The sequence below is a fragment of the Dreissena polymorpha genome, chromosome 3 (genome assembly GCF_020536995.1).
Source record: "Dreissena polymorpha isolate Duluth1 chromosome 3, UMN_Dpol_1.0, whole genome shotgun sequence".
NCBI lineage: Eukaryota > Metazoa > Mollusca > Bivalvia > Myida > Dreissenidae > Dreissena > Dreissena polymorpha.
The window spans coordinates 125,296,896-125,321,469 of NC_068357.1; the positions used below are offsets into that span (position 1 = coordinate 125,296,896).

The window sequence follows — 24,574 nt, forward strand, 5'->3', positions numbered from 1 at the left end:
CACAAATATAAAAAGTGTAATGGTAAATGTACAAAAAATGTCAGCATAAACCTTACCTAAACTAATTAGATTGTTTTAAAGAAATAATCTTAACCCGATAAAAATTGTTAAAACAACTCACATAATTAAATAAAAATATTAAACTAAATTACTATTAAATCTCATGTTATGAAAACATATAATGCAAACGGTTGTTTACACAAAAAATAATAAAATGACCCTTTCAGTTTGTTACGAAGAAAAATGATAAGTTGTTTATCTATAAAAACAATCTATTGCCTATAAGAGGTATAATAGCACAAAGTGTATTGATGTTTAACATGTGATATAGGAAAATTACAAAAAACGTGTCGGAAACAAACTTTCCCTTCTGTTGTTGTCTATTTTCTAATCCGTTTTTCTATGAGTGCGCATATTTCTAACAACTTTAAAACAGCCCCATCAGCACGCAATCAATGACATGTATATATTCCCATTGCAGAAGAAGTAAGCAGCTAACGTTGACCTCATTGTCGCTTGTTATTGGCAAAAAACTCCTTATTACGTGGAATCCATCAGCATGACACAATTAAACTGTTTGCATATCTTTTTTAACTATTATAATTCACACATGCACAGGTCTCTTAAAATTCATCACGCATTTACTTAGTTCCTTTCATTTTACAGTCAATTATGTAATGCTTGTTTAAACATGTTAGACTTCCAATTAAACTAATAGGTGTAATTATTAGACAAAGCGACTTTTTACTGTTTTTGTTTTTAAATTTAACAATTCTTTAAAAAAAAGTATTGATGTACTTCTTCGTGAATGAAATACGCTACACACATTTCATCTCCTCATGATGTTTGTATCCGATTGTGTGTGTGTGTTTAGCCTTCCGAATCAACAATTGAAGAATTTCTGAAAATGAAGAGACACGGTTGATACCAGTCCCATATTGAATGACAAACTCAATAGCATTGATCCTAACATAACTGTACAAGCAAGTAAGTAATGTCGCAAAATTCTGAAAATCAATCTGACCTTTCGCAAAGGCTGATGTCAGATTCCCTGACAGGTTGCTTTAGATGTTCTCTGGCTTGAGCTAATGGTGGATCCCTTTTGATCCGTGTGACCAGCGCCGATCGTAGGTTCCCTCTGGAAAATCGAGTTTGCATTAAGCTTCATAAGCAAAGAATTGTCACTGAGTTTGGATTTTCAATGACATTCATCTTGCACCGAGTAATTCATTGTTACTTAAGGCTTCTTATACAAAAGCATTAGTAATACATCTACTGAATTCTATTAAACATATATAATTATTTAGTCTCTGAATGCATATGTTATTGAACTAGTTAATATATAATTAAATATTCCTTTCACACAGATATCTAAAAAAGTTCGCAACTGCTAAAAAATTCCAGAATGAACTGTAAATACATACTTATGTTTATGTTTAGTATATTCAAAATATACATTCTTACAGTGTTTTTACCTCTATTTTCTGACATCGCAGCAATTTTGGGCACTTTAAACGGTGCATATGTAGCTTAAATTTATTAGTGTTTAAAGTAATAATATGGTTTCAAACTCGGTACTTGGAAATAACATATTTGAATTGAAATTACTTTCTGCGTAGTGAACGTAGCAAATAATATCTATAATAAACCGCCATCAATAATTGTCCTTATCGTTTTTGACGTACTTATTTGAACAATATATATATAAACGTCATTGCAATACAAATACACTATTTACAGGAATATGAACTTGGATCCTACAATTCAGTTTTCGTTCCAATATTTAATGATTTTTATATCTATTAAAACCAGAATTGCGTTTACCTTTGATTATTTAAAATTGTTACTCCCATGGCCTTAACAAAGTACATTGCTGTTTTAAAGTATAACATTTTGTTTTAGAAACTACGGATAAATGTGTGTTAGTGTTCTTTGAACTCCCAAAACCAAGGTGAACATCATATACACCGTTTCAAAGTGTACACGTTCTTTTGTAAGTTAGGATATAAACAAAAAGTTAATGTCTTAAGGTAAGCAATTATTTACAATACCTCGTCGAATGTCATTGTAATCGCAAATTCCTTTCGCTGCAAGTGTCTTAGTAACGTTTCATAATTTGATTACTTGATTACTCACAATGGAGGTACTTCGACATACACTCGTCACATGTTCAAGTCCGAAGTAGGTGGTTTGTTTGCACATTAGTAATCCTAACATTCCCTCAGACACATACATAAAAGAGCATAGTCACGGAAGTATGATTACACACTGGTGGGACCAAACTAACACTAATTCACATGAAAACTTTGTAGTAAAATAACGAGTACATATACATACCTTTCTTTTAAATCCCCGTTCTCAACCAAGTATTTCATTGACTCCAGTAGTTTTGTGTGTGCTAAATCGAGACAACCAAAGAAAAAGTCATAGCATACTTGACCATTATATAATCAATTTTTAGCGGTTTTACTTATTCTTAGTATTTGCTTAATAAAAGACTCTTTCAAACGAACTTGATGCAATTTTGTAAATGTTTATTGGTTGTTATAGAATGTGAATTGTGCATTTCGTTTTTTAAAATATCCATATGTAACGATGTCTGCAAATAGAGTTTTTACATATTGTGGATGCTTAGCTATGAGTATGTATTGGTATAGATATATATGGCTAAATATGCAAAACATTGCGCAAATGATTGTCCTGAGTGTTACTTTATAAACACACAAAGGCTAAAATATTGATAACAAATGTGCAATTCACGTTACAACCGTGAATTAAGCAGTAGCCTTTATATAATCATGTCGAAAGTTTTTTACTTACTTGTGTGCTGTATTATATATATATAGAAAGTTATTTACTGAATTCATTGTCTGACTGTTTGGCATTGCAGCATCTCAGATGACATATAATTCGAACCACATGAGCCAAAATAATAAACGGATGAGGAATAACTGGTCTCTCGTAATATTCACGCACAATACTGTAGAGATAAAATCTCCAGATCTTTTCCGACTGATCTTGTATAGTTTGGAACGTGTAGCTTGAAACAATGAAATACATGAACAAATAATATTAAATCGTATATTTTAAAACATATATTAATGAAAACAAACTATTGACTTATTAGATGCTAAAACAGTTCTATGGTCTTTGAGCGACACTGTATATAATTGTAAGCTCAAATTATTCACACAAGATTTGCGTATACTGATTATTACTGATATGAAAACATTACCTGAACATAGCAATCAAGAGGTTGATCAAAAGAATGTTTGTCAGAAACATGTACAATCCTCCCAGAACTGGGACCAGGACATTGGATTCAGGGCATCTCATATCACCAGTATCACGCCAAACACTTTCATTTCTGGTGCAACCATTATCATCACCTGCGGAATAAAAACACTTGGTTTAGACTGTGTCACCGTGTAATCGATTCGAATAAATATTGTATTTGTGTAAAATAAACATATACCTCGCACACGCATGTTTTTGTTCTTTATGTTCATTAATACGGGTCTTAACATGCGATAATCAAAATAATATAAATAGGTAACCTGTTTACGGAATATTGACTAAATTACGTATGCATCTGTGTATACATTTCAAATTCATTAACTAATAGTATTATTTGCAAGAATTTCCATTATGTTTACTCGCTACGGGATTTCAACAAAATGAACGGATGTTCCATTTAAATATTCAAATTAAGACAATGCAATATATGTTGTGTCCATATTTTACATAATGTAATATATGAAATAGAACTTCTGATAACTTTTCATATATGAGTTTTATTTAAATGGGCTTGACGTCTTCTTAGTAAATATCATTTCAAACAAATGATAATCTTTTACTGAGTGTGTATTTAATGGTTTCTGAATAAACATGGTTGTTAACATAGACGCTCAGAAAAATAGTTGTTACGAAAATATCAAAAAAAAAAATGTCCCAATGACACTTGCGATCGCTGGAGTAATATAAATTTCGTCACGAATCAAAAACAAAGTACGACAATGGCAATATAGATAATGGGACAGTTGTTTAGTAAAAGTATATTTAAAGTTCGTATTGTTTTTTCAATGCAAAAGCGTGAATACCAGTGAAAGAATGTTAATAAAAATATCATGGCAGTATATTTAGTCGTTCCTAACCATTTCGTAACCACATCGCTGTTATAATATTGATATGAGCGTGAGGGAATAAGCATAGCGTTAAAACGTTACTATATTCAGGGGGAATACCATATTGGTTACACTTTCAATCTTAAAAAATTGCATGTATGCCTATTATGATTGATGTTTTTATTCATTTAGTTTCCAGCTGCTATGAAAGTCTGCACACGAACTAATTGAAATCGGTTCATCAAAAGATGTCTGCACCTATTGATCAGTCATTCAATTAGTACGTTAATATACAATGAAGTACGCTAAGTGTTTTGATAAACACTTCTACGTAAAAGACACATGTTATCCTTACATTTAACTGATCTCAACAAATAAAAATATTTATACTAGCCTAATTATTTTGTTAAACACATGAAGGGTTCTACAAATATTTGACACACCTTTGTCTGCAAGGTATATATTGGTATATTTTCCAATCAAGAAATGTTTGTAAAACATGCCAACTCTTTTCCATATGCATTGTCAATGATTTCCAATCGCTTTCGTAAAGCCCTATTGTATCCCCATCCGTATTAATTTAATTAGTAAGAACATGTTTATTTATAAACAACATGTGAAAGATAAAATATAAATTTTGGTGTATTGCCTGCACATAGTATCAATATACGTTGAAGAAAGAAGCAAATGTTCAGAGGGGGTTTGAATATATTTTCAATTACAACTTTGAGAACGGAAAAAACTATAAGTACGTAACTCGAAAGTGTACATATCCATTGCAATCTTGCAAAAGTGACCTTTGTATTCTTGATATGTAATATACTAAGCTCTAAATACATATGATGGTCGTATCTTCCTTTAGGCCTAAAATGCAATTAAAATTTCAACGCGTTATGTGAATGCAGTGCAAATATTACTTCTGTCGATTTTGATTGAAGATCAACGGTAACATAATTTCGGAACGGGTTTAGGACGAGACACAGCGGTTACTACAGAATATATACCGACGCATAAATATAACTTTACGTATATATAAACAAAACATGTATACCTTCAAGGAATTCTAAGAAATTTTCCCCATAAATCTGCCAGTATGGCACGTAGAAGATCCTTTTCAAAAGTTGTAGCGATAGTCGTGAGTTTGGAAAAAGATTTGCAGTGTACATGATCCCGAAGCTAAGAACGAATATCAGGAACACACGCACGAACACTATCAGATCGATAATCTGAAAACCATGTGTAAAGTTGTATTTGCTTATATTGCATAACAATGCATACTACCAAATAGTGCATGTGTATTTAACAAAATATTTTTATCAGTATTTAACATAAACATCGCAATACCATCTTTCCTAGCATGATAATTTTCGGCCCTAAGTTCTCTTCTACGAGGAAGCTCTGCAGAGAGCGTACGTAAAACATTGCCACTGTTATACTGAAAAAATCGTTTGGAAAAATATAGTTTAAAGTTGAATATGAATTCATTTTGATCAGCGATTTTTGCTCGCTTTCTATAGACAGGTAAATGGGTATTTCATTATGAGAATCATCCATATAATTTAAATATATAGATACACGAATTTTTGAAATTTACTAAATAGCATATAACGATTAGTAAGTTTTACTTATTACTGAAATGTGACACATTTGAACAAATTAATATGTACAGTTCATCTTTTAGAAGCTGTCTTGAAAACACGATAGACACAGCTGCTTTATTTTAATGGACGCGTACCTATACAAATATCGAACAGAGTCGAATTCGTCATCCCCATTTACAGTCAATCTCACAATAATAGCAGCAACACCAACAATGAACATAGCCAAGTCGTATTGGTTCCAGTAAGAAGCAAACCAGTATCGGAGTTTTCTTGCTATGCTCCCATCACTGCTGATTAACTGAAGTGTAGATTTGCGTGGTAGAGTATATACTTATGCTTAGTTCTGAAATCTTGTCAATAAGAAAATATGTGGCAAGTACTCATTTCCTTTCATCTTGCCTAAAACAGTGTTTCTGTTGTATCTTAATTATTGAGGAATTTTAACAGTAATTAAAGCGAAAAATTGCTTTTTGTTATTGCTTGAATATCTACGATATGTGTTTTATTTTTACTGAAAAATGTGTCTTTTGTGATTGATTCTAGACTTAGAGTGAGGTTAAATTAGCCATTAACTAGTTAAAACGCCAGGCTTTGTACTGACCGTTTAAAGGCACTAACCCAACATTTCATAATTGTTCTTGTTAAATGATTGTGTTTTAATGTTACCTGTCTGAACTCTTCGAACAGTAACGTCAATGCCCAGCCCCAGATAACATACTCTAAAAGAGTGACACGTACTTCCAACTCCACAAGCACGAAGTATGAACACAGTCCCACGAAAATCAGAAACGATATCTAAAATATAATTGATATATCTATTTGCCAATTAATTCACATTACGCTTGTAATTTGGTAATGATACATATATTGCCTATTTGACAAGTATGCTTAAGGTCGCCGTTGCGTAGTGGATATGCTGTCCGCCTTGCGACCGGGACGTCACGGTTTCGTTCCCCACTAATTGGATCTTTATTTAAATCTCCACAACGATACCAAGTACTTGCACTACCCATGAAATATACTCGGTAATATTCCAAAAGCTTTAGGCGTTCGATGACATCAAGTTTAGATTAGTTTTTTACACTAAATATGATTTAACGTTTTGATTTCGTTTATGTTTATTGCATCTAGCTACATAGTGTGTTTTAAAAAATAATATGGAATCATCAGGAATTAATTTAAACGGTTAAATACAATATATATTTAATATGTTTACTTTGCTTTGATATATTAAGTTAATATACACAAGGCAAACATCAACATAAATGATACCCGTATATTAAATGAACGCAAATTTCATAACGAAACAAAGATAATCAAGAAAAAAACGAACTATGCAGCTATACAACTTACAGTATTTGTTGCAAATACCGATATAGGAGCAGTATACAAGTGATACAAATCATCAAATGTGCCAAAGCTGTCGCCTGCATCCTGAGATTTCTATAAAACCAAATATGTTTACTTTAATACAGAGCGTGAATTGAATATTGCAATAATTTACGAACATTTAACTACTCTAGCTTCGTTGATTGCTTTATTGGATTGAGGTCAGTATGATTAAAATCTATCCAAAAGCCATTCATATTTGCTCATTTACTGTTCCGAAGCTCGTTTGAATCATCGTTTAAAAGAAACACACGATTCTTAAACACGCATTGACATTTTGCAGCACACAATTGCAATTTACCCTTCGTTTCTCAATTACGACAAATTAGTTTTTAAATCGTCCTCTTTATCGGCGATTTTAGTTCCTTTCATGTGATTTGCTAATGTGATATTTGATCTTTTTTGCGATGTACTGATTTTTATAATTTAAAAATTGCCATTTCATTACAATCTCGTACTGCTCTCAATTGATAATTTATCTCAATGTTTTCTACGTTTTCAAATTTAATTTAAATTTGAAACGTCTTGACAATGAAAACGAACATATTCAAACGAATCTACAGCGCGATTATTTGACCTGCTAACGCGCCTTGTCGAGAATGGGTATGGTCAAAATAAATTAGTAATAAGAAATCCAAGATCTCACTCAAGTTGCACTTTATGGATCTATCAATGATGAAGGAAAATATAAATCCATGTTGATTATTAAACTGTTATATTATATATAACATGTAAAATGCAATCCATGACAGGCTGCATACTGATACGTGAGGAATATTTTCCCATTAATATAATCATCAAATACTCCGTCACTAAACACTGTTTTCATATATCTGTACAGCACATCGTCTTAATGTTTAGAACAAATGTGTCTGTTTTGAACTAACATGCATTTAACTTTTAAAACGGACGGTATTATTGTACAGTAATATAATAATTATACCGGCGAGAAATAAAGATTAAATTACGCTAGAAACACAGTGCATACATTCATTCTCGATATAAACATACTATGTGTATATACCCCGTTTGCGCAATTGCGCAATGTATTTATATGTATTTTCAACCTCTTAAAAATACAACACAATAATCAATATTGATATATACCTCAGGCGTAAACTTGATTGTTTTCACAAAGATAGGAAGAAAAAGGGCGATCACGATCTGAAACAAAAAAAATGTTTAACAAATGTAAACCATGTTTTTGAAGCGTAAGCAATATTTTAAAATGTTCACAACTATTGGAAACTAGATGGTTATGGTTAAATATTCGTCATTTATTGTGCAATTACATCAACTGATAGTGAAATCAATCCTTTATTCTGAGGCATAGACTTTTTTGGCGTTTAATATCTTTTCAACATAGGGAATTATGTTATTAGTTCAACTGGGCACAAAATGTTAACAATGGGCTATTGTGATAATTGGCTGTTCGGCGACGTTCGTCGTATGTCCATTGTCCACTATTAGCAGACCACATGTCCTTAGTAAATTGTTATAATGAAAAGTAAATTGATACTCTTCCAATAACATGATGCTATTTTTAAAGAAAGATTACACTTTCAAGCTGGATATTAGTCTAGATATTTGGAATTGATCAGTTCGTAAATACATGTTGAATTAAAACCCACATTGGCCAAAGACTTTGTGGCATGATAAACTGGTTTGTATCAATGTTATTTAATGTTCCTTTATCTACTCGAAATTCTCCCCGCCATATTTCCCTAATATACATTATTTAAACAATCTTCTCCAGTGAAATCACTTTATTTTGATAATTCAGCTGATAAAGGGACATCATGGCCGTCTAGTGTGTATATTGCAGTAGAAAGTTGATTTCATCAAACAAACTGTACAGTGATAATTATGTAAAATAAGACCTTGAACCTTAACCTAGAGGCTAAGACAGTTTAATGTTAGCAATTTAAAAGTACTGTGAAATAATCGATAATGGTTCGATACTGGTTAAAAATGATAAAACACACGTACTTTCGGGAAAAAACTCACATTTCAAATATCACAATACCTAGATAAATCGTATAAATCCTACCCACTTAAGACTTGTAACACAATTTGTAACTTGTTATGGGTGTTTTAAGTCGGTATATAGGAGGGTGTATTGTTTCCAGAAGACACATCTCAATTTGTATTGCATACATAGCTGTTGAAGTTGTTTTTGTGTAATTTAAACTATGCTAGAAATAAATAGTACACATTTATTGTATTTTATTTTTGTATTAAAATCTTATTTCAACAAGAGCGTCTGGGTTTTCAAACATATGAATAAAATGAGAACGGATGTAAAAGCTGTAAACCGAACAAAGCTGCAAAACACAATTAAAGTCAGCAACACATTATTTTGAGTAGTTCGTTGTTGAAGAGAATTCATCTGATAAATACTGTGATCCAAAATTAAAAAATCATATATATGACAACGCTATATTTAATTAATCAATGAAGACATTTTCTTTGCGTGAGAACATTTTAATAGTAAAACCATAATTGTATCAATGATGATAAACCACGGGCATAGTTTCGCGTAACGAATATTTAACATATACATATAATGAAGTATTTTGCTTAAATGGTCGTCATACACGATATTTTTACGGACAACTAAGTCCATATCAGCGATTCTTCAGTAACATGTAGGTAACGTGCGTATTGATGTCGGTTTCTAGTATCGTTACAACTTAAATAAAAGTAATGCAATTGAAACCCATAAGTATATGTTTTGATTGAATTTTGATTAGGATTCATAAATCCCGAACAGAAAGTTCAGCAATCTACCAACTGAACACGACGTTTCATATACGCGAACAAGTTCTAGCTTCCTTGAACCGTTCATTGTGTAAACTGGTTATCGTATTATATAACTGGACAACTATTTGTCCTTATAATTATATATCGATTAAACAAACTACATTATTATACCTGCCACCACGGAGTATATGTCGCCATTTTCCCTCTCCAGACCGCGTTGAGTTTAGTTTGACAACATGTGTGTGCCATAAAGTTCTTCAAGTGGTTGGCGTTGGCCAATTCCAATGCGTTGATTGAGCTAAACGGTTCATGAAACTTGTGAATAAGGAACGTGTAGGCACCTGTCCGATTGCGATGGAAATATGTACTCAACATGTCGCATGCTTTTTGTTCGTACTCCCTACAAGAAGATTACAATATGTTGACATACTGAATGGTAAGAATACATACGTGCACACACAATGGTTATCTAATCAAACACATTCCTATTTCGACTGATTATATATTCCAAATAAGAACCAACCTAGTCCCAGTATTGGAAACCTTTTGAATATGCGTAATTATATTTCACAAAAAGTTGCTATATTATAATTGTCTGTGTTATATTGCGCAAACAAAAAAATCAGGACTTGAATGTTTTCCGTACACATATGTTCCAATCAATAATTCCATGTGTATTTTCGTTTTGTCAAACACTCGGTGAGACCAACATAAAGCCATATATTCCAATCTACCACGTTTGAAATATATATATATATTGTATACTTAAAATTAATGTGTTTTAATATGTTTTAGCGCTTTAATTCATATTGTTGTTATGGCCTCTTGTTACGCGTTTGACATAAGCACTATACAGAAAACTGTGTCCGACCTGGCGTTTTTCAGCACATTGGTTGCCAAGTCCAATTCCGCATCCCTGTTTGCCAATTTGGAAATTGTCTTTAGCAGCGAACTTGCAATCAATGCTGCACCTAAGCAATAAAGTGTAAAATTTGGCATTCATGGTTGATATTACTGCCATCAAATACTTAAGTAATTTAATCATTTCTTACAACAACATCCTCAGTCTAAACCACCCACTGATAATTTACTTAAATTGCAAATAGCACGGGTAGATAGTTATTGTTATTATACCTCACTTTTATTCACAATGCTAAAATCCTACAGGCCATCGTGACATAGAAATACTGTCAGGCCCAGCGGGAAAACAATTACTGTCCAAAAAATAATGTCGCCTGCTACCTTAGCAAGAACGTGCCACCAGCGGGAAAAAAATTTACTGTCCAAAAAATGCTGTCGCCCGCTACCTTAGCAATCACGTGCGGAATGGTAAAAAAATATGCTGTCCCATTCGCGCAAGCGCAGTACGCAGTTTTGCAATTCCGTTGTATTTGGATAATTAAAATATCGATTGCAGCTGAAACTGTGCTGTAGAATAGATTAATGCCATTATTTAAGCTTTAACAGGAGTCATAACAAATCAATTTAGTATGAACGACAATCTTACCTCAATGGCAACTTTAATCCAATGCTAATAGGAGTAATGTTACAACGATATACACTTCCAGCGTCTGTTCTTAAGGTGTCATGCATGACAAACACACAATCCGAAATACGTTTTGGATTCGTTCGATGCTTTAAACAAATATTTTACTGATAAAAAACCACCACATCCATATTGTTGTCCAAAAACGTTTTGTCACCGAAATGACGTCACACGAGTACGTCATAAATTGCGTTATCAAGTGATTAAAATAAAGTACGGAAAACTGGATCGGTGATATTTTTTTTAAAGAAATAATTGACGACTAAGACAATTGATGGGATAAATCGATTACTAGGTCGGTGTCGCATAAAGCGATGTTCATTTTGCTCGGCCCGAAAATCTGAACCACTCAACATATTAATGGTTGATCATTGCTGATATTTAATACAATTATTTTATATTAAATTGTTCATGGTTCATATAAATTGTTAATGTTTGAATAGTTTGTTTGGTATAATAAAATAAATATTACATGTCTGACAAGGTGACAGTAAATTTGTCAACTTTCAGAAAAATACTGTCAACTTTAGCTTAGCCTCGGTTGAAGTATTTCCTCAAGGTGACAAATTTACTGTCACCCTGTCAGACATGCAATGTTTATATATTATCGCTAAACATGTAAACATCGCATTATGTACATCATGTATGTTCACAGAAAACTATTAATACTATACGTATGCCATACCTATCGGATCATCGCAGTCACTTAACCTCGTTTGTGCCTTCTCTTCACTTTCAAACAAAATTGCATATATAAACAAATGCAGGGCGTTCTCTGTTTTCTTGATGTCGACGTCATTTGTTACGCTGCCTGAAAATGAACGTGGGGATCAAAGCACAATTGTTGTCATATGCAAGCTTTATAATTCATCGATGTTTATATATTGCCTTATATTATGTATTTGCATTTTTGAAATTTCAAATGCAAGAGTAACACAAAATGAGACAACAACATTTATGTCCAAAACACATTATGAACAGCTGTTTGTGGAAATTCGGTAGTAATGTCAGTGCGTAATCCTCGTCTACCGGATCATTTAGTCCAAACAAGTGACTTTAAGAATCTCAATCGCATTACACGGACATCAGCATCAACTATTTTAGAACGAAACGATAACGTTTGACACATCAAGTTTGATGATATTGAAGATTGTCTCCACGTTTGTGTGAGTATTTCTTCAGTATTGATGTCTCAATATTTGTTTTAAGGTTTTTATCGAGGCACACACATAAACTAAATATTTTCATTTATAATACATCTTTAAAACCAGGAATTTTGGTGTGTTTATCTATTACGTTTGATACAATATAGAAAATTATATTATTCGCCAGAGCAATTTACAGACTATTCAATAATTACAAGCAGTTTGGATCGACTGGTCACCGCGAAGCATCCGGTTTTTTAAATACATTAATCGTTGAAAAAATTCCTCACTTGTGTCAACAATACTTCTAATAATATATTATTGAAACAAAAATGTTACTAATTACGAAACGTTGAAAAATGGCGGTTGAACTCCTGTCTATCTTTCTATTTCATTTGTTAACTACCGAATGTCCTATGATTTTAATGGATCCATTTATTCAACGGATATTGGTTTGATATATAGATTGTACAAACATAATTGATACAAGTTTACACTTTTATCCCATTTTTATACCGACATTGACGGTATAACACCTTGTGGAATAATCTTGCCTGTCTCCAACCTTGTTGAATATACCTGTCGCGTGCACGGACTACTTTTTACTTTACCACTGAATGATTTTTCTTAAGAAATCTCTAGAGTCGAGAAAACTTTAGCTTCAACATTATACGACCTTCAACCTTTTAATCTAGTCATATGACATAATTGTTCGCCATTTGTATAATGAATCAGCTGTTTGATGGCATCATAAAATGACATACTTATTGCGTCATTTACCCAAAATATGTGATGTCATCTTCTGGTGTACACGAAACTAGTATGCGATGTCTGGGAGTAAAACATTGAAGACGCGATTTTTTCCGTGTACATTTTTCCTGGATGTAATTATAATATGAAGTGCATATTTTATGGACTACTTACCTCGGATGGAACCGGTGAGACGAAGGATTAAGATCTACATGTAGATCTAGCTTATTCGTGTTATTGATGTTCAGAATGTGCGTGCATATTTGGATGTGAAATTGTGTGTGTATTGATGGGTGTGTAATTTGGTTCAGTAGTCTATTCGAATTGTTTTGCTTATGGATGTAAGTAAACGTAAGGGTATTTTCTTTGATGAATAAACTTTATCTTTGTTATTTTATCAAAGAAAGTCTATTCAGTAGGAATAACCCGTTTGCAACAAGTGTTTCAAAAATTATTAGAATTATGACGGATTATCTTTTGTTTGGTAACACTACATGATTTGAAGGCTAGATACGCCATCAAAATCTGCAGCGTCCATAAAAAAATAAGGCGAGTATAGTTGTTTTGATAATTTATGTTTAGAACAACTCTGTGTGTAAATCAACATGTACATGCATGTTGACATCGACATCATTTTGTCAGGAGGAATCGCCGCCATATTGGATTTTGCTTATTTTCTTTCGAAAATAAAATGAATTATATTTAAGTAAAATCTTCTTTTCGCGGTCGTAATGTGTAACAGTTCGGATGCTGCGTAAAACTGAATCCAGGCATATGGTGATATTTGTATTCGTTTTACAGTTTGTGTGTAAAATTGTTAAAGACTATTTTGCGTACCAGAACAAATGCATTTAAATCACTACGCATAGTCACATTCGTTAGATTGAAGCGCTTTTAAGAATGAATTAAAATGATTGTTAAGGTTATTAGATCTATTTATGGTAAATGTCACGTTGAAAAAAATGGAATAAATAGAATACTAGGATTAGCGTTGAATTCAGAGAAGCTTATGTTGCTCGGCTCGAACACCGAAAGCGCTCGCCAAGGCTCGCGCTCCCGGCGTTCTAAGCCTCGCAACATAAACTTCTCTGTATTTAACGCTAACCTTGTTTTCGCTATATATAAACATAAGATTACGTATTTATCTCTTAGTGAATACAAACGTTTTAACACGACAATTTCATCGACAACGAAATGATTATTTATATGTGATATAAATGTCGATACGTAATTGAACGAATTTAGTAAGACAGTGCAATTCAATGACCATTACAACTGATTTATAAATGAACTGCACTAAATTAAAAAAATAACACGTTCATAAATATGTTCTTATCCGACATAAACGTGAATACAATACAGAAACTAGTGCATTTAAATTGGTTAAAAAGTAACGATTCGGTCGTGTTGTATCGTATCAAGTATATAAATCTAATAGCTAATCACCGAACTGTGATTGCCTCGATTTTGACAGGATAATCGATTGGCAATTTGAGTGTTCGACTTTCAAATTTAAAATCTGTGATTGTTCAAGGAGATGCCTAGTAGTAAAAGACAAGGTCATTTACGTTCATCAAAGTCAATGGCAGTTTGAAACAGATATTTCCTGAGGACTCGGGTATTACATTTCACTTACACCGCCTAAACATGTGCCTCATCTGCATAGCTACTTGTAATTGTTTTTTTTGTTAAAGTACCTGCAAACCTACCTTGGCCATATGGGTTTTCCTGGTCAATATTTATACTATCGATGATAAACCTGCCCACTCGTCGGAGAATGCATTGATTCTCAACTCTGTCTGCAGAGGATAGGTATGTATACATATTCTGAAAAAAAGTATTAACGATCATCTTAGCTAAAATATGCTAAACTATATCAAATTTTCATACAATTTTAAATGTCTTGTTCACAAAGACATAGAAGGATTTTTGTTTGTGAAAGCAAGGTTGACACAAGAAAACATGTAATGAAATACTATGCGATCTGATTTACTGAAAATTGTCGAGTTATTGAGCCCACACGCAATGTCACGTAATATGATAAAAAGCTGTTCAATCAATATTTCGGGTCATGTAATATTTTGAGATAATTTCAGAGCCAGTTATACAAAATGACTGAGTTGATCGTATTCATCATTGAAATAGGCCAATATATTATGGCAACACAAATCAAGTGTAAACATAACAGGATATAATCTGCTTGAGTTTAAAAGCGTACACTTGGGAGATAGGTAAAGGGTAATTCGCAAATTGTTGATAATTCAAGGCCCGTGCTGACGAATTTCTTTAGGCGTTTAAGGAGGTTATCGAACTGGGTTAAAAATAATACAACTATAAGAATTTCAGTTTGACTCTTTACATTCTGCTGTAGGCCGTGCATCTGTTTGTCCGCTGTAGGTGTTTACATAATAAATAAGTGTTCTCACTCTTTTGCGAACATCATGTGGATACTGATTAAAGAATACGTGCATTTATTGAATGTTTGCCTTTAATAAAAACAACTTTTCTTGCTAACAATATTACTAAATCGCAATAAGTGCAACTAGAGCTCACGCCACGACAGATTTTTTATGTTAATAATATGAATTTTGTATAAATAAATTTCTGATATATTTTCTCAATTTCCGTAAAAACTTAATACCATTTATTGGACCAATCAAGATGGAACAAACCTCCGACTGAAGAATTTTCTTCATAAAAACGCTCATGTCATCACAGGGTTCGTACTTTTTCTTCAAAGCCTGAAGGTAAATATTAATCAGTCCTTAAAATATAATAAGTACATTATGTACATTTCTAAACATTTTAATACGCGAAAAGCAATTGTAGTTAGACTTACGCTGTATCGCACTATTTCACGGCCTTATTTCTGGCAACACCTCTGTGTAGAGATATATTAATTTAAAGCACAACTTTACTTTAAAGTTGACCCTAATAGCATGAGTTTTAGAAGACTTGGTGACGCACGATGCCCATGCCAAGCCAACATCATTACATACATAACATACATTTGATTATTAGCTGGTGCGACTTAATACAAAGGTCATAGAATTAAAATTTCGAGTTGACCTTGCGTGTCCTAAATTTATTTTCTTTCTACACACATTGGAGGCATGTGCCTAGGGCGTTTAGTTCATCATTTTAAATTTGCAACATATAGTTTTCGTTTTGCGTGTTGAAATCAAACTATAGTTACACGTTTGACGTTTGTTTTCTTGCTTTGAAAAAATGCTATGTAATACGAACTTTAGTTTAATATGGACTTCTTTATCCCATGAATCTATTCTTTGAATAAATTAGAAATTTTAATCGCTTTCAAATAATCCTAACTTGATGATTATATACTTTAATTATTTTAAGTGTGGCATATGAGCTAAATTGGACGATTTGTTTATAAATTACGAGTGTTTGAAAATACCTGCGTCGTCTCTCGGCTGAACACTATTTAACCATTCGTCTTATTAATGAGTAAGCACTCAAGATTGACAAAATACTAGGTGTACATCGCAAGGTGTGAAATTGTAATATATTAATTAAGAAGACAGTGCGCATGCGTCAGCGCGGCAGAATGGAAGAAATGCAGATGAGATAAAACAATTATAATTTGTTAGAAAAATAAACCTTTACATAAACTATTTGAAAGATGAAATAATGTGTAAAATGAGTGCAAATATGTTATGTGAAGTATAAATGCCTCAAAAGCGAGAACGCACATTTTCCTGGGACAGTTTAACAGTACCAACACAACAGCAAAAGAGCTCGCGTTAAAAGGGCGACATGACGGACATGCAGAGCTGCATAAATATCGCGGGAGCAGCGGCATTCTCACCGTCTAACGTTATTCAGTCACCAGAGACATCCGGTTCATTTTTGAAGGAACGTTCATCATTCCCTCTACAGACATGTAACTTCAGCCATGTTATTTAAACAGTACCAGTAATGTTAACAGTACTCATCTTATTAACATTGCTTCAGCGGTGAATGGTTAATTCGAAATACCGCAGTGCAAATATGCTCCTTTACAGGAAATTAAGTTTAGAAAATCTCACCTCGGTATAACATTTCAGTAAAGAATTTGTATCCATATTTTAAACGCCTTTGCGGTTCTGAAACGGAAAGCATTTTACATCATTGTAATTACATTGTGTATGTGTCTTGAATATGAAGAATATCCTCAAATAAATCAAATAACATTGACAATGTGTTGAACAATGGGAAATTGCAATACTTTTGTTTTGATGTACATCATGCGACTTCCGTCATATAATATTTGATTTACCTTCAGACAGAAAAATAAAGCACAACTAGGTCATATGTTTTTTCCGTAAGTGTTAATGGAAAACGTTTGGGTTAAACTGTATTCCATGTTTTGTTAGCCACTTCAATGGTTTTCCAATTGTGCTCCATTTGTATCTTTTCGAAATTTTAAACGAATTACAACCAATAATGGGATTTATGTCGACACATTAGTAATATCAATTAGTAATATCAACATATTATCAGGCATATATATACAAACTTGCGTTCATACTTTTATATAAGAGCTGCTTACGCTTTGCGATTTTGAAAGGTATTTGAATGTACTTTGTTATGTTAAGTGCTATTAATATATGGTGTTATATTTAAGAAATCCAAAACCTCAGCACAATGTTGAATTCACCAATCTCAGCGCAGTAAGGGCGCTGTTAAAGCTTACAAAACAAGAACTCAAAAATTACCCGAAACAATATATTAAATATCAGTACCAACGCCGGGTACGTTGTGAAGTTGTATTGTAATATTCATCATTACCAGAAATATAATGAGTTAATGAATCACTTGCAATATTCTTAAATACAATAACTTGTACATTTACCTAATGGTTTGTATGGTCTGCGAATAGTATATGTAATATATACAATACATGTAAAGTTTAAATTGCAAACGGTTGAAGGAGGTTAAACATAGTTCACCGGATAATACATCTAGTAATGTTTAAGCTTTTTCATATATGACATCTTAATTAATTATTAGCGGGCATGAAACAATGACGAATGGGTGTTCACTTACCTTTAGCTGCGTATTGTATCCACTATGGTTTCCACTAAATGCTATCTGAAAAAGCAGAACTTGAGATCGAACGAATTGAATCGATAATTTCATAATTATATATTTGCACCTTCTGAATTGGCCAATAATAAATAGTTTAAACAGTGGCTCACATCGCAACATGAATACCATAATAAGCTAATTTGTAGAAATCCTATGTAAACAAATTAAATATAAAAATCCGCTCAATATGCTGTATTGAAATTCGTCAGCAGATTTTCATAATGTCAGTGCTTTTCAAATTGACGAGCACCTTGGGCTATGACACCTGACACCTTAGCCTTTATCGCAAAAGGCAATTCACCAAAGTACCTTTAAATAATTGCATATATCACGCTAGACTTTAAGATTGTTTGAAAGGTTTAATTACATAGACTCATAAAGAAGAGAAAAAAAACAAAAACGATAAACATATTTTGTTTTATGTACAATTAACGGCCTTGTTTTAATATTATACAATTGCATTGTAGATTATACAATGCAAAACAATATATTTTTATATAACATGAGCACATACAAAACACAAAACATTACCATAAAAACAAACATTGATATCTTAAATACTAAAACATCTTGTCGGGTCTGCCAATGTGTATTCTACAGGTAATATAAAACTACATAACAGTTCTTATCGTAACCGTCAATTGTCGGTCCTTTATGCATTCAAGTACGCTTCCATCATAAACTATCGATTCAAGACTCTTAAATCGCAGTGGTTGGTTTATGTAATATCCTTCAAATTTGTGTACTAGTTGATTTCAAAATAAATGTTTAAAGCGTTCATCTAAAGGTTATTTAGGTCGAAAATAAAGGGCCAGTTTAATGGTATTTCACATGTAGAGGTTTAGTTAATCAATACTAATTCCTAGTTGTCTCTATATATTGTTGTTCGATGTATCACAATATAAAGAAGTGAAACTCCAGCTGCTGGAGCAGTATTGAATTTTTATTAAAAACAATTTTCTTAAAAAATAATAAAAACACAATACCGCTACCAGCCTCTGAAGGCTGAAAATATAACAACATCGAACTAAACATATATGGGACGCACGTCTTCTATTCTCCCATCCCCCATAAAAAACACTCTGCAAAATGAATGAATAGTTTAACGTTCCCTTTAAACTCATATTAACTAGTACAACACGTTAATGTATATTCTCCAGAATCATATTTTGTTGCAGCGGGTCACTTGCCTTATTATTAGAATAAACGAATGATATAATAATTGTGACAAAAATGACATCGTTTATTCAACGATTCGTGTCTTGGCTAGTTTGGAAGGACAAATTGGTTTGGTTGAAGCGGGTAGTTATATAGGTCGCTGATAGATTTCGTCCACCTGTTTAGGACTTCGGCACTGCCGGTCAGGAGGTGCCTGCCATCATCTGGTCTGAGAGGGACGTAGGCCTGCTTAATGTTGCCTTGCGTATCTCTTTATCAATGTCTTTAAATTGCTTTACACATAATCATGCGTGGTTTCTGTCATCTTCTTCCGAAATTTCCTGTTTGCTTTCTGGTATGCTGTCATAGAGACCTTGCTGATGTACTGCTCATGCCTCAGCTCTCATCTATTGTCGCAGAGGTATATGATAAACCATGGCTTAATCTTCTGTTTTCCTTCTCTACCAAGAATCTTGTCGACAGATGACAGCAGGACTTTATTGGTGATGTTAGTGATGGTGCCAATGACATGGACAAGTGTTTAGGGCTGCGACCGTTCGATCAAACCGTGCTTGCAATACCTCTGCTATCTCTGGATCTTTCAGTCTCTCCAAGTCAAATATAATGCTATGGTTCTTGGTGATGCTCTTGCTCTTTAGCTTCAATTTGATGGTTTACATCACAAAATCATGTTCACTGCTGATGTCTTCGCCAGGAAACGCTCTTGTGTTCGCGTTGTATATTTCTGACTTAAACCGGTTCGTTACCAGAATGAAATTGATCATGTTGTGTACTTGCCCGTGTTCAGCATGCTAGGCCGCTGTTTTGTCAGGTTTGTGAGGTTGCTGTGTGTTGGCCAAGGATGATTATAAATACAGTTGACTCGAATTGCGCTATAAGATATATATCATCGTGCTTTGGTATTGACTGTACCATGTATTTACCAGGTTAAACGTTTACATCGTTGTGTTACTCTATCTATTTTAATCTGCATAACTTAAAAAGAACAACATACCAAGAGACTGATAAAGTGTGAACGATGGCACATATACGCATGTAAAAAGCAGACACAAATTATTATGATTAGTCTTGTTCTATTGTCAATACGACACCTACCCATCGGTGAAAATGTAACATGTATGAACAATAAAAACACAATTGTACTAGTAAAACACATTTGGATTCCATAACGATTAATTTGCATGTACGTATTGACTGATATTTTTAAAACATCGTAGTAATCACTTCCGAGTTTAAACGTTGAATGATACAATGTACATGTGTTTATACAAATGTTCAATTGCGGTACGAGATTATCGTAAGATCGTCGCATGTATTCAATATGCTTTCAAAAAGCTGAAAGGTGTATATGATTAAGATACAAATTTCTGAACGAAGTATTTAAACGTGTTTTGTTTTTAATAAAGCGTCTTAGTTTAACACATGACAGTATGGGCATGTCTCTATTTTTTATGGATTTTGATATTATAAACCAGACGTTTAACCATAAGGAATAAAAATATAATGTTTGAATAGATCTTACGAAACAAATACAATGTAACTGAACAGCAAATGCAAATCAAGATTTAACTACCGACAATCACATGCTTCCAAATAAATTTTCAATATGAGAATGCGCATTTACAGTGGCGTTAAGTACTATTTGAAGAGCTTGCAATCCTATTGACGAGCCTTTTATCATTCGCATTCAGTGTTCAGTGTATGCAAATAGAAGAGAGAATCGCGTTTGTACAAGGACAAGTATCGTTTATTGAGTATGCACCAATTAATTTATTTGCTTTTAATATAATATTCTGTTACGCGTATCATCATTTGAAGTGTATCTCCTATTTACGTAACTTAAATTCCTTAAGAATGACACTTTTTATCTCTCTCACGACAATACCAACTCTAAAATCACATTTCACAAATTTGTAATGATTGCTCAAGTGTTATCTAACTTAATATGCACTGAATTAATTTTGAACTTACCTTCACAATAAAAATAACCCCATACATAAAGTACGAAATGTAAGTAAGTTTATTATGATGTAAAATTAAATATAATACTTTTGTTAACTTAAATGTATTTCTTATTACAAAATAACAAAATAAATGTCATATGTTTAAAATAAATGAAGTATTATATCAACATCTTTGAATATTTCAGTTTTGTGGTTCAACGTTTTTGTTGTTTAACTCAGGTACGTGTGTTCTGTTAAAATAGTTTATTCTTACATGTGGTTCTTAATGTCTTTTCATTTTTCATAGAAATAGGTAGAAAATAAGTTAAATAGGCAACAAATATAAACACTAAGAAGTAAAAATGTATACTCAGTTTAAATCAAATGCAATAAAAAAATGTTCAGAGAGAACGCGCTTGAGTTGATTTACGCTTTAATTATATAGTATTCCAATAATCCTGTATAATGACTTTGAAGACACAAATTATACGAGGTTCCCGGCCTGCACACGCATTTCAATAAGCGAGCGGGGTGACAGTGATTTAATGACTTACTTCCGTAGATTGAGAAAATGACGAGTGGCTTACCTTGTCAATAAATATGTACATAGTCGAACTATCTTTTTTTAAAAGAAGTTTGGTCGGAAGATTTTTATTAATTTAGTATGTGTATGCATTATATTAATCAACGGGTAACTAAAACAAAAACAAAAAAATAAAAAAAATAAAACATTGCCATCGAGCGCCTATGGTATTATCTCCTTTCTTTTCACCATTAATAATCTGAATAAATAACATAGTAATATGTTTGATTATTTACAATACAATTATGGCATTATGAAAGCATCACTTATGCACATTTAACATTCATACCGCATCATTAGAACTGGACAGGTTGGTATTACATACTTAAAATTTATTATTGATGATACATATTGTCAATTGTATCAGTTGCACAACACACATAATAGTGACACAAAATGCCATCATCGTTGAAAGAAATTACATGTGTATACACATTCGACATTCTATATCAGATGATAAAAGAAAATAGTCTTTAATACAACAATTGTATATAGCGATTCAATCAATTTTAAAATTACTTGAACACGTACTATCAATTTAACGTGTCAATGTTGAAATTGTCATACAAATCACATAAGGTAAATGAAATAAATAACATTTTATAACTATCATTTAGTAATGGGTTCAATAACCGCGAGTCACAAGTCATTTAAAAATACATACATAAGAATCCTAGTTCTGGATTGTAAAATTCTATGAAGCCCTAGATCGCAGTCTCTAACAAGCACCGTGTATAAATAGGTTTCACTGATTGGGAATTCCGAGTAAGAACTACACAGCTACGCACGTGCCCAACACTTCAAGGAATGACATTGAAAACTCGGCCCAAAGGCCACTGTCCCCTCCGTACGTTGTCCTCGGCAACAAGCATTACATCCTCTTCGGGAAGATTTGTTTGTTTTCTCTGCCATGGCTGTCTTATTTGCAGTAGTGGTAAGTATTCCCGTATCCAGCGTCGCCAGAATACATCTTCCAGGTAATGAATTTGTTACACCAACGTACTGAGTAAGAATCTTCCTTCTTGAACATCACTCTCGGAAGGCAGGCATTCGATCTCATTAGCAGAAGCCTATTTGGTGTAAGGGCCGGTGGGTCTTTTGGGTCATTACTCACACGCATGATAGGCCTATCGTTACGAATTCGCTCTGCTTCAGCCATCAATTTTAACAGCTTTTCAAATGTGAGTAGTTGCTCTTGAGTAGTGGCATTGAAAATGCTTCGAGTTAAAGCCGCTCCCAGGCACCGCCCCTATCACTAGCATAAGTAGGATTGAACTGCCATTGAATGTGATGTTGTAACATGTATTCATTGATGTTCGACTGGTTCAACTCAGTAAAAGCTTCACGTAGTTCTCTATCGCCGCTAACGATATTCGTTACGTTGTCACTGAATACCTTCTTCAGAATCCTACGTCGGCTAGTAAACCGTTGAAACGCTGCAACGAACGAGTTAGTTTTCAGACTATGCGAAGCTCAATTATGTGAATTGCGCGAGTATTTAAACACGCGAATAGGCATCTGTATTTCTTTAAGTGTGATCGGCAATGTTTAACATTCAGCGGTCCAAATAAGTCAACTCCTACAATAGTGAATGGTGGATTTTCTCGAGTCCTCTGTTCCGGAAGTAGCGAACCTATCTGTTGGGTTTGCAGTTGACTGTGTTGCTTTTACAAACGAAGGAGTCCTTTAGAACATTTTTACTGTACTTGGACCGCGTAATATCCACAATTTTTCCCGTGACGAGGCGAGCACCTGCTGAACACCGACGTGACCATTTAGCGTGTGATAATGCCAAATGATGAGCCTAGTAACGTGGTGCTTACTAGGGAGGACAATGAGGTTATTGTCAGCATTGACCTGTTGTTGTCTGCCACCTACCCGGATTAACCCGTTATGCAGCTACGGATATAACGCAGCTAACTGACTGTCGGTTTAACCGGATTGCCCCTGCTCGTAGATGTGAGTTTCTCTGCGAATTTTGTTCTATGCACATACTGTAGTATTGTACGTGTGGCATTACTGACATATATTACATTTAAGTCAGAAGTGCTTACTTCTACGTTATGGTTTAGGTAGCGTTTTCTGCAATATGACTTGAACCTTAATAGCCATGCAATAGCCCGCTGTAACTTTGTCCAGTTTGAGTAGTGAACAGTCAATGTATACATTCTTATACAGTCGATGTATGGCTGATGACAGCTTCTCTCTCAACCTCAACGTCATAGCCGCTCAAGTCGTGCACTGTGTCATGATGACGGATCACGACGCAGAAACGCAGGGCAATTAAACCATTTCTGAAGCCCATCTGTATCTTTGGCGTCAATTGACATCTGCTTAATAGGAGCCAGTCGTGCTTTACCGAGGACAAGGAAATATGAAACACAGTCGTGTTCGTCTGCTAAACGCAGGTATGCGCATGCGCCGTAGTCCAACTCGGAACCGTCACCGAAGACATGGATT

At 33.5% G+C, this 24,574-nt stretch overlaps 1 protein-coding gene and 1 long non-coding RNA gene across 3 annotated transcripts; both read right to left on the reverse strand.

Annotated features, from left to right (window-relative positions):
* Positions 1–361: 361 nt before the first annotated feature.
* LOC127871345 (uncharacterized) lies at positions 362–3,000 on the reverse strand. 2 transcript variants are annotated; one of them, XR_008045298.1, is made up of 4 exons: positions 2,859–3,000; positions 2,338–2,398; positions 1,025–1,138; positions 362–901 (listed from the first exon to the last, which is right to left on the reverse strand). It is a non-coding gene; the product is annotated as an uncharacterized LOC127871345 (long non-coding RNA). The 2 variants fall into 2 exon arrangements; XR_008045297.1 differs by lacking the exon at positions 2,859–3,000 and having other exon boundaries at positions 2,338–2,567.
* A 231-nt stretch (positions 3,001–3,231) lies between these two features.
* LOC127872570 (transient receptor potential cation channel subfamily M member-like 2) lies at positions 3,232–23,273 on the reverse strand. Its single transcript, XM_052415896.1, has 14 exons — positions 23,118–23,273; positions 20,149–20,226; positions 15,991–16,059; positions 15,028–15,145; positions 12,109–12,234; positions 10,749–10,848; positions 10,049–10,277; positions 8,222–8,278; positions 7,079–7,168; positions 6,392–6,520; positions 5,860–6,023; positions 5,469–5,559; positions 5,176–5,350; positions 3,232–3,389 (listed from the first exon to the last, which is right to left on the reverse strand). The coding sequence occupies exons 1-14, from the start codon at positions 23,271–23,273 to the stop codon at positions 3,232–3,234; spliced, it is 1,740 nt and encodes a 579-aa protein (XP_052271856.1).
* Between the last annotated feature and the right edge of the window lie 1,301 nt (positions 23,274–24,574).

Coding starts and splice junctions, on each gene's coding strand:
- LOC127872570 (XM_052415896.1), bottom strand. CDS start 23,273: ATGGCTGAAGCAGAGCGAATTCGTAACGATAGGCCTATCATGCGTGTG. Junction 15,146..15,990: donor AGAAAATTCTTCAGTCGGAG/GTTTGTTCCATC, acceptor ACTTTTTTTCAG/AATATGTATACATACCTATC. Junction 10,849..12,108: donor TGACTGCGATGATCCGATAG/GTATGGCATACG, acceptor TTTATTGCTTAG/GTGCAGCATTGATTGCAAGT.